Genomic DNA, 11,631 nt, shown 5'->3' on the forward strand with positions numbered 1-11,631 from the left:
GCAGAAAAAGGAAGCAGAGATTAAAGAAAAGGTGTGACGCAAATATTGAATAACTGCTGCTAGTAATGAAATGAAAATAGTTGTCAGTAAAGAATTTCACTATACAATAGAAGAATTAAATCACTATGACCAGGGGAAAAAGGTCGAAGTGTTGCATCTATCTATACCTTATGATACTGTTAAACCCGTTACAAAGGCCGGGAAATTTATATTTATTTACATAAAATACAGCTGCTGTGCTTTTGAACATTGTGTACCAAGCTTGGCAAACTTGAACCCTGCAATAGCTTAATAGCCAGTGAAGTCTTAGGAAATTTAATAATTTAATGATAAGGAGCTGCAGGCATAAACTTAATCCTGTAAGGGGTCATTTTAAGGACATCCAGTGCCATGCTTGTTCTTGTGACTCAGGAATGGTCCCCAGGAGAAGCTGATGAGGAGCGAATTAAGTTTTGACCTTTCCTCAATGCCCGAACATTCTTGAGAGTCATCATTAGTTTTTGTCTCTCTCCTTCAACCTCTGCAAATTGGAGGCTTAGCTGAGAGTATCGTTCATGCATCTCTTTTAGTTCGGTCTCTACAGCTCCATATCTGCCCTTTATCTCCAACATGTCTTTGATCAGTTCATTGATGTCCCTGAAACTTTTGAACACTGCTTCCTCATCATTGTGATGTTTCAGGAAGGAGCTGCAGCACAAGAAAATATTATGTCAAATATTCTTCGATGTTTCCTTTCCTCAGTTAGGGTTAGTACTTTAAACATGGAAGCCACAGAAATTTTCTTGAAGTGACCTTCAAGGCCAAAGCAAGTTGTTTCCCTTAACAAAAAAGGTTGTCTCAGAAAAGCAGGCTAATGTTATTTTCTAAAACACAAGTATACCTCTGAAAAAGTATGCTTGACTTCTTTGTTTGCAGTGCCTCCGCAAGCTCAAGTTCCAATGCAAGTACTCGTTCTAATGCATTTCCAGTTTCTGAATATTCATTAAACATAGGAAATATGCTTCCCAGTTCTTCATTCACCTGTGCATAGGCAAAAAGTGAGAACCTGATTGAATTACTTTATCACAGTTTTATGGAACAGGTCCATATTGATCCACCTTATCTAACTGCATTAATTCTTGCTGTAAACCTGGAAACTTGGTGTCGAAATGATGAGCATCTTTTGAAAGAACCAGATTCTCATTTTTCATCCTTTCCAGCTAAAAGCATAAAATGAAAAAGAAAGAAGAGTAAATTAATCACCATTACTAGGTATTATCCTAAAGAAATTTTATGCCACAAATGTAATGATTCCCTAGCTCAACAATGTAAGAAGAAATTGCAATTGAATTCAAGTGAGATCATCACTAACTGGCACCTTATGCTTTGACAATAAACATACCTCACTAGTTAGGTGGTCCATGCTAGATCTTAAGCTTTGAGCTTTAAAATGATCATTGATTAAAGCTAGATGCTTTGCATCACTGTTTGGCAAGTTGCATTGGTTGACAAGTGCCAGACTGTGAACTTCATGTGTATCATTAGATACAAGATCCTGATAAACAATTAAGTAAATCATCACTATAAAGAAATTTCATTATGTAAATAGAAGAGTCACGCAGTAGAGGAAGGATAAATGAATAGATAACATTTTCTTCAAAGAAACCTTCATCCAAGACTTTTGATAAAGGAATAGGATAAATTTGAAAATCAAAAAAAACTTTTTAACCAGTTAACATACAGTCTAAAGCAAAAAATGCAAGATAGCTTATCAGAAGAACTGAAAGGGAGACCTTAAAGATTAACAACTTTGACGATGCTACTAAGCCTAAGGCCTAGCCTGTGGACAGGTCTAGATAACATCAAAGTAAAAATAATGCAATTGTATCCTTAGGACCAAATGCATTTTCAGTTGTTTCTTAGAAAGGCATACTTAGCATTCACAGTAAGTTGATAATCAACATACTAAATGCTTAAATTACATCATTAAATCTAAGATAGTGAAAAACAATATATGCAACACAACAGAATCATATGCTACATAAATATTATAGTAACATAGTTCGTTCAAAAACTGAGAATTGCCAATTGAATCAAGAATAGTGAAAGATATCCTAAGCAAAGTTATAACAGTTACCTGCTCAAGTTGCGAATTTGTGGGTGCACTTGTACAGTCACTTCCATCATCTGCATCTTTGGAGTTTTTTGGAGTATCTTGGTCCAAATATTTAAGATCAATGTCCCTAGTTTGAGCATTATTGACAACCAGCTCATCAGAGAAGCAACCATCTTTCAGTTTGCTATCTTTTTCCTTCTGAACATTCATGGTTGATGTGGATGCCTCGAGCAATTCTTTCACTATGCTAAGTTCAACTGAGATTCTAGATTTTTCCTCCTTGCATTCTTGCAAAAAAGCTTCAAGTTTCTCTTTTTCTTCCTTGCAGCATTCAAGGCTTATCATTGAGCAATCCAATTCAGCTTTCATCAGATCATAAGCCCTCATTTTTTCACGCTTGTCTAAAACCAACGACTGTAACTCAGCCTCCAATTCCAAGATCTTAACACCCAGTTCTTCAATTTTCTTTAAATAAGAAGCTTCTGATTTCTTTCTATTCTCAATCTCATCAATGGCATCTTGTAATTTCCATAGCATTTCCTCACTATGCTTTTTGGAGATAGCCAACTGGTGCTTTAGTTCTTGCAGCCGTGTTTCATACTGTTCTTTGATAAATGCAATTCGTAAGGACTCTTGCATAGCAATTGGTGGTGCTTCAGATTCCCTCTTCTCCCGAGCCTGGATGGACTCCGCGTCAGCCTTATCTTTGAGCTCCTTCAAATGAATGGACAAGTTCTTGAACTCTTCAGTCTTCAAAATCTGTTCAGAAAGCCTTTGAGAAAGCTCATTACACTGATTCTGCAGCAGCAGCACTTCATCCTTACGCCCTACCAGTAAGCTTATCTGAGTGCTTTGTTCATCCAATTTAGCTTTGAGTACTAAGACATTGAGTTCCAGTCCTTCCTTCAATATCATCAGATCATCAATCTCTTCTTGGGAACCACCTAGTAAGTGCTTCAGCCTTTCAACTTCAAGAGCATGCTGATGTTTATCCTCAAAGTAAGCGAACTCAATTTTTGCAATCCTACTTTTGTAATCCTGAAGCTCAGATATTGCAGAGCTATTTTTATTGAGTAGCACCTTGTTTTCAGCCATGGAAGCTTCTAACTCTGATTTTAGGGAGTCCAGACTCACCGATAATCTTCTATTTTCTTCAATGCAATGTGCTTCACGAGCAAGACAATCATTAAGTATACTCTCAAAATTAAGATGCTTCTCTTGAAGCTCCCCAAGGTGTCTTTCAGAGCTGGAAAGTTGACAAACAAGGTCAGTGGTCCAGGTTTCATATTGAGTTCTTAAGAAAATGAGGCTCACATCTGCAGCTACTGAAAGTTCATGCATTTCATACAACTCAGATTCCAGAGAAGTAATAGTGGAAGACTCTTTGCGAGCATTATTGAGGCACTCATCAGACTGCTGTAAAAGACTGCAAACCCTAGATTTCTCTGATTCTAGGTCCAATAACATTTGCTTAAGATGGGCCAGTTCATAATTCTGCTGATCAAATTGCAACAACTGATGGTGCTTCTCATTCATTTGGGAAGTAATATCTGTAACCATACTCTCTAAATTAATTTTGGTGCTTCTTTCTGCTTGCAGCTCATCATGCACAGAATGCAAACTTTCTTTCAAACCATTAAGCTCCAAAGCAAGCTTGGCTGCCTCCTCAGATTTATCCTGTAAAGATTGCACCAACGTTTTGTTTTCTTCCACAAGTTCAGCCACAATCAACTTACTGCTTCCCAGATCTTCATTGACAGACTCTAAAACCAAGAGTTCTTCAGCAATCTCCTTATTCTTAGAAGTAAGTTCTTGCAGCTCTGCTTCAAAATGCTGAAGATCAGATAAAAGATCTCTCTGCTGCTGTGCATAGGTTTCAACTTCAGAGCTATCCTTGAGCTTTTCAGTAACAGCTTCAATTTCTAACTGAAGCTTTTCTACAACCACATTGGACAAATCCATTTTATCAACCATGGATTGTATATCACGTTCAAACTTCTGTTTCATTAGCACCATCTCTGATTCTACCGCACTTAAAGACACCTGAGCCTTGTCTCTTTCATCCATCAGATCTTTCTTTTCCTTCAAGAGATGAAGAAATTTTTCATATGCATTATTCTGGACCTCTTCTACCTCGACAATGACAGATGTCACGTCCATGGATTCTCTATCCTGACAAACCAAGTCACGTGAGAGGGATGGTTCATCAAAAAACTTATCATAGGATGACAATAAGTTAAGAAACTTGTTTCGCAGAAAGTCAACAGTATTTTGCAGCTTTTCCTTCACAAGGTTCAATTCATCAAACTCAGTTTTGATCATTCTCAACTCATCCTGCAAAGAAGAGTTATTGTTTCTAAGATTATCATTTTCCAGAGTTCCTTCCTTCAATAAATTAGCCAACTCTGTTTTCTCCATGACACAGGCATCAAATTTGCTCTTGTAACTTTGGTACTCCATCAAGTGGCACTCCAGTTCAGTTATCTTCTCATAGAGAAGATGATTTTCATGGGTAACAGTTTCCACATTTGCTTCCAAAGCTTGTTTCTCCAAAGCCAAGTCATTATACTTGGCAATGCAAGTAGCCTTGTACTCATTAAGGGAATGAGCATCATCCGTAGCTGTCTGCAGCCTTTGCATCAATAACTCCTTGGACTCAACAGAAAGTTCCCATTTCCATGTAAGCTCATCCATTTTCTCTTTCATTGTTTTCATTTCATCACTTGCTTCAACCAAAGTATCTTGTAGAGTGTTTGAAAACACATCCAAGTATACATTCTGGTAATGCATTTCACAAACTTCTTCTTCAACCTTCTGATAAAGGGTTTCCTGCAAATGGAGGGATCTTTTCAAGTCTTCTAAAAGAATATCTCCACCCATATGTTGTTTTTTCACCCCTACATACTGATTTTGAGAATGCAAGGGCTTGGTGGGTTGGAATTCTTCTGAATCCAGCCCATGGTTCCGCACCATCTCTGAGTATCCTCGAGAGTTTGTCTGTGAAGAATCTACAAAAGCTTGCCTGATAAGATTCTCATTTGTCTCAAACACAGACATAACCTGAGAAGAAAGCAGCTCAAGATCCTTTTGCAACTGGCCCACCGCAATTGAATAATTAAGGCGTGCCCTTTTCAGTGCCGCTTCTGCAATAATAGCCCTTCTTTCTAGTTCCTTGCTTAGAGATTCCAAATCTTGTTTTTCTTCAGCAAATCTCAAGACTTGTTCATTCATATTTTGGCGCATAGCCTCCATCTCAGCGTTCGCAGATTGCACCCTATACAAGCAATTAGAATGCTCATTTCTGAGACTCTGTAATTCTCCCATCATCTGTCTTTGGTTTTCCTCAAGCTCCTGAACAAGAGCTTCATAGTAGCACTCCATCTGGTCCATTTTCTTTGCAAGGCTTTCCCGCTCAGCTTTTGATTCATCCAACTCTCTCAGAAGTTCAAAGATTTTGCCTTTCATTGCATTAGAAGTACTCATAGAATCAGGTTCATGTGACACAAGACCAGGCACAGTATTACAAGGTACCATGCCTGGTTCTGGTTGACAAAGTTCTGCATCAAAACTAGTTGCCGGTATAAAAGAATTAGTTAAACTCATTTCTCTGGTACTCTTCATGTTGCATCTGTCGGATGGTACTGACCTAAGAATAAAAATTTCTTTTTGAGTTCCCTGTTTAAGATCTTGCAGGATGCCAACCAATGCCTCCAAGTCTGCTTGAAGGAACCTTTGGTCTCTTTCATGGTTATTCAGACATGCCTTGTTTTGAAGTTCCCTTATCTTTTCTTCCATAACTAAAAGCCCCTTTGAGAATATGACCTCTAAGTCTTGAAGTAAGTGATCCTGGTCTTTCTTAATGGCTTCTTTGCTGGTTAGAGAAGGGCACAGTGTAGAACTCGACATCCGCTCAAGGTCATCTTTCAACCTCGAGCACTCTAATTTTAAAGCAGAAACCTCTTTTTCCAACCTTTCTCCTGAAGAAATCTCCGTGACAAGTTGCTGAGCAAACTTCTCAGTTTCAGCACCTATTTGACTAGCATGATTTTGTAACAAGCTTACTTCCCTCTTAAGTTCCTGAATAGATGACTCTGCCACTTCCAAGCATCCTCTAAGTCTACTATTTTCTTCATAGGCAACGGTTAAGTCATTATCCCCAGAATGGTCTGAACTCCAGCCATGAACCCAATTGTTAGTCCCCTGTGCCAAAAACCGATGATCTGAAGGATCTCCTTTCTCTTGCTGAGGGCTATGACCAAGGCCTGTCAAATCACCAGAGACTGTACTCTTTATGCTGTCAATTTCATGAGTACTGGAAGTATCATGCTTCTCTGCATATAAACTCTCTGATGTATTAGAAGAACCATCAAACCCAACAGCTGAGTCTCCATAGTCTTCATTCAAGCCAACATCTTCTACAAGCAAAGAGTGTTCTTTAGATTTTTCTTTAAATCTAACCCTTGGATTGACCTATGTACAGAACAAAAGGTAAAAGATTAGATTATCTCCTAACAACAGAAGACAACAGGAAATCACGTACTGCTCATTCATAAGAAGCTTGCAACAACTGAAGAGCCTACAATATAGATTTTCACATAACTTGAACACCCAAAATTTCGCCCCAAAAGAAACAGAAGAAAAAGTATATTTAAAAATACATTGAGTACTTGTTGCATATTGGTATTGTAGCATGGGACTGCTGAGGATCTTTATCATATGAATATTACTCATTTTCAGACTCATTTAATCATCTCGACTTTTCAATAACATTTTCACACCGACTCACAACACAGCCTCTTTGGTGGTTTCTACAGCAAAGCCATAAAAACCTATGGAAATATTAATGAATTTCTTGGTAACAACAAAACTCAATTTGGCATGATCTCCATGATTAATATTCTTCTGAATTCAACCAGGAAATAGATGCCAACACTTTTCATTAATAAGTGATCTCTGAGACCTTAAAATAACCATTTTTTCAAGAGTAGAGATTCCTTAATTACAATAAGTGAAGAACAACTATGACCAATCATACATCTCCAACAAAGAATGTGCATTTGTAAGTTTATGTGCAAAAAGCTCAAAAAGAAAGTATGAAACAAGAGCAAAGAACCTTAACTACAATATAGAACACATGTTAATATCTAGGAATCCAAAAGAAATAAAAGACTTAACCTTAACCGTATTACTGTTGACGATATCCTCAGAAACTGATACTTTTCCAGAAGAAGACTGATCAGAACCATTCTGGTCTGACCCAACCTGCAATCCCCTCTCCCTAAGTTCCCGTTGCTGTTCAAACTCCCTGAGACCAAGCATAGTTACAGATAAGCAGTTTGAAATTAGCTGAAGCAATAAGTTTAAATGTTTGCAATAAATACCTGAAACCAGTTTTAGAGGTTAGCAGTTGTACTGTAACCTGTCATTGAATATAAATATTATTTAGGCACAAAAACAAAATAAAGTCTCTAGTAACAGGAAAAAAACTTCAACAACAATTAGTAAAGAGTTCCACACACATTTTAGAGGAAGCTACACAAAAATATTTTAGCATCTACCCATATGCATGACCCAAGAAATCCAACAAGCAATTAAAAAAATACACCATGAATGTTTTGAAAATTCCAAAAGTCCTTACATGTAATATAGCTCCAGAATCGCAGCCAATAAGTGGCAGAGGAACAACAGAAGGTTTTGAGGCATCAGCATAATCAGCAAGGTTGATCGTAGCCTCGCCAAGAAGGCCAGACCGAGAGGAACCCTGATGCCAAATAGATTAAGGAGAAAGACAGTTAAACTCAGTTGAAATGAGACGGAAAACAAAGAGCTGTTCTGCTGCAATTAGAGGTTCGGAATAAACTGTCTATAGATCTGGGAAATTCGCAATTCACGTTTAGGTCATACTAAGAGTGTCTGTCTTTGTGGTTAAGTTTTGCAATTGGAGTGTAAGGACTACAATCTTACCATTGCCACAACAAGCTTATAGAGTTTCTCATCAAATTGTTTAGTTTTGATGTCTTGGAGAAGCCTCGTGGTCTCATAGATTGGATCAGCCCATTTGCAAGTTCCATTTCTCACATTTGCTTTGGTTGTCTTTGCAGTTGCTTTACCAGAATCAGCAGGAATGAAGGATATATACAGTTTATCCCATCCACTTTGTGGAATCTGAATTTTTCAGAAGATTATACATAGCATGTGGTCATTGCAGCAATCAAGATGAAGGATGCATCAATTTATGCTTTCCAGTGATGAAAGATGGACAATCACAAATAGATTACTGAAATAAAGAGTATGAACTCATGATTAGAAACTGAAGTCTAGTTGATCATCTCTTCACTACTATGGCAAAGAGAAAATGGCTCGACATTGATCCTTGTTGCACCCCTATCATGATTAGAAACTCATCTGTCAATCCACCAAAAGTTCTTACATCCATGACTACACCCTCATACATATTTTGTACATTGAGGAACTCCCTTCTTGTTCAAAACCTACCAAAGAATGGCCCTCAATACTTTACAACAGATTTCTTTAAATCAATAAAAATCATACATAAATCTTGCTTTGACCCTCTAAACCTCTCCATAAGTTGTCGCAATGGGTGAATTGCTTCCATGGTAAAATCTTGTGACCGTCAACATAAAATCTTGTCACATCTTTTGACATGGATCATTATGTGACAATTGCGGGAGCAAAACAATTGACAATCTCATAGATATGATGATACTGAACCCATAGGTGGTTACTTTATACGTTACAGTATGCAATCTGCAGTCAAGCAACAGGTTCTGGAAAAGACTAAACACACTACTGCATAAAAAATTAATCTCTTGAGCAGTTGACCTTCTAAAACTCTTGAGCATCAAACAATCTACACCCATTTTTGTAAACTTCCTGATCTAGTTTTTCCTTGGGAAACGGAATAAATTGTTTTAAGTGCAGAAAAGGTTGGCCTAAAACTCTCTAACTACATACACGAGCCAAAGACTCGAAAGTAATACTTTTGCATTGAAAATACATACTTCCAACAAATGCAAGCAATTTACATGAAATAGTAATCGCATGATAGAGGTAAGATAAAAGATAAAATCACAATCTATGTGAGCATCTTCGAAAATTAATACATTATAACTGAAATTATACAATCAATGCATGTCATTGATGTCTTGATTCACCTTAATAAGCTACATAGTACAATTTGGTTCACATTCATTGTTAAATAATTTCTACCATGCCAATTGATCGACTTATAATATGATCTTGTGTCTAACGAGTTCAATAAGACATTAACTTCAAATGGAAAAGACAATGCCAGAAATTTCCACAAATGCAAAGTGCGACTTACATGTGTAGCATGGAATTGTAACCGAAATACAACTTTTATTTTTGTCTTCTCGATCTTCCACTTAGGGATCCTCGACATTACCAGCAAATCAATTAATCACCAGCTCTATTGACATACCAATCCCCCTCCCCCTTTGATTAAACTGCCCCTGCAACCAAAAAGGACCATCATTTCCATATAGACAGCTGAGAGCAGTTAAAACTAGTTCAAGTGCAAGTATATCGTGTTTGGAATCCAGAGCCTACTGCAAGGATTAAAACCCCTTGAGGAAGTGTACCTCACCAAGACAGTAACATAATTAGGAGAAAACAATGTAAGAGCAAACAGAAGGATTTTTTTTTTTAACCCCCCAACTACATAAAAGGTCCATTCAGACCAAGGTTTATGTTTAGTAAACAGAAACCCAAATTAAACTAAATCCCGAGCTAAAATCTGGAGGGGTTGGGGGAGGGAGACTTAAACTCTGCTTATTTCAATGATCTGATCTACTGAGATTGACTTCACCATTTCTTCAGAAACCAACACAAGATCCAAAAACGTGTAAAGAGGATATTTGAACTAAAAACCAAATTAGAGAAAATCGCTAATCCCGACCATACCTTGTTGAAAGGAAGGCAAAATTTTCCAAAAATGCAAAACCCCAGAAGCAAACTTCAAAATGCTGGCTTCAAATTCTCGGATCCAAACCCTTTTTTATTGAGAAATAGAAGACGGTGAATTTCAAATTTTTTAAGCTAAAAAGAAAGACAAAAGAAGCAAAGAAGAGAAAATGGCACTTCACACACTTGAAAAGAAACAAAGATGCAAATGTCCAGCTTCAGAAAGACTGACACAAAAGGAAAAAGAAATAGAGTAAAAGAGAATCCAAAACCAAATGCCACACCCAAAATAAGAAAAAAGAATAGCACCTATAACAAAATCTCAAAATACCACTATTTTTCTTTCCTTTAAAGAAAACATCAAAGAAAAACAAAAGAACCCAGATTTGTCACAGTAAAAGAAAAAAAACTGACCCGACCCAAGTGAGAAGACGTCAATAAATGCACATGGAGTAAAAAAAATTAACATTTAAAATCCATTTAAACACTAAAGAAAAACAAAATCAATAAAATAATGGCGTGTAGCAATGAAGTTAGGTACCCAGTAGCGGATCGGTAGGTGCTTAAGCTGGAAGAAATAGCAGATAAATCTTTACAGGGAAGGTTCCATTTTTCATACTAATTACAATGAATAAGAGGAAACTAAAAACCCACCAAAAAAAAAATCAAAATTTGAAAGAGACAGGGAAAGGGTTGTGTTTTTTTATTTAAAAAAAACAATTCTTTTGAAATTGATGAGTTGTTTTTGGTGATGTGTGGGTGTTTTGTAAGTTGAAAACTTTTTGTTGGGTGGGATTTTTGGGAGAGAGTGTGTGTGTTGTAGTTGGCGTAAATAAGGAGAAAATGTTGGGTTTTTTTGCAAAGCAAATAATAAAAATGTTTAAGGTTAAGAAGAGAATTCATTAGGTGAAATGGAGGTTTTATTTACAGGTAAAATAGGAGTTTTCAGATTTCGAAAACAAGGGCTTTGATTTGCATTAGTGTAAGAAAAGCGACATCCCGCCAAAGCTTGTTTGCTAATTATTTATTATGATCTAATAATCAAATTAATTAGTGCTCAGTGACATAATTAAATAATCTTTAATAAGTATAAAGTTTTTATTAATATTATTAGAGGGATTAGCAATTGAATAACCAATGAGTGATTGCCATTTAAGATACAGCTGGACCATTAATAATTCCATTCAATTTGATGCCTTGAATTGAAGTCTCACTATTCTTCCCCCATTGGACCACCTTGAATAATTCAATATGGTTGGGAATTTATATTTTTCCCTTTTTAAATATTTGTTTTTTTTTATTTCCTTCTTATAAGTATTTTGAAACTTTCCCAAATTATAACTTGACTTTATATTAAATTTTGCATTTAAGAATAATAAAAAAATATTTAAGCTTAATTTGAATAGGTGGTGCGTTTAGCTTCAGTGATATTAAAAACAACAATGACAATAAAATTGAATATTGTAGTGATGAGATTAAAAACAACGATAAAATATATATTTGGATTCAAATATAGCTACAATTAAGCCAAAAATGAGATAAAAATGCATCTTATAGCCATCTTAATCTTTTAATTTTACATATGTAGCTTC

At 36.4% G+C, this 11,631-nt stretch overlaps 1 protein-coding gene across 4 annotated transcripts; it reads right to left on the bottom strand.

Annotated features, from left to right (window-relative positions):
* Positions 1 to 45: 45 nt before the first annotated feature.
* On the bottom strand, positions 46 to 10,994 carry LOC107962469 (protein Daple). 4 transcript variants are annotated; one of them, XM_041114982.1, is made up of 12 exons: positions 10,581 to 10,994; positions 10,040 to 10,128; positions 9,441 to 9,588; positions 8,060 to 8,260; positions 7,734 to 7,856; positions 7,477 to 7,514; positions 7,271 to 7,400; positions 2,117 to 6,565; positions 1,382 to 1,534; positions 1,098 to 1,199; positions 881 to 1,020; positions 46 to 687 (listed from the first exon to the last, which is right to left on the bottom strand). In XM_041114982.1, the coding sequence occupies exons 3-12, from the start codon at positions 9,516 to 9,518 to the stop codon at positions 408 to 410; spliced, it is 5,694 nt and encodes a 1,897-aa protein (XP_040970916.1). In that variant the 5' UTR covers positions 9,519 to 9,588; positions 10,040 to 10,128; positions 10,581 to 10,994; the 3' UTR covers positions 46 to 407. The 4 variants fall into 4 exon arrangements, with proteins under 4 accessions (XP_040970916.1, XP_040970917.1, XP_040970918.1 ...); XM_041114983.1 differs by lacking the exon at positions 10,581 to 10,994 and adding an exon at positions 10,226 to 10,498; XM_041114984.1 differs by lacking the exon at positions 10,040 to 10,128 and having other exon boundaries at positions 10,581 to 10,922.
* Positions 10,995 to 11,631: the final 637 nt, after the last annotated feature.

This window comes from Gossypium hirsutum, chromosome A06 (assembly GCF_007990345.1).
Source record: "Gossypium hirsutum isolate 1008001.06 chromosome A06, Gossypium_hirsutum_v2.1, whole genome shotgun sequence".
NCBI classification, from domain to species: Eukaryota; Viridiplantae; Streptophyta; class Magnoliopsida; order Malvales; family Malvaceae; genus Gossypium; species Gossypium hirsutum.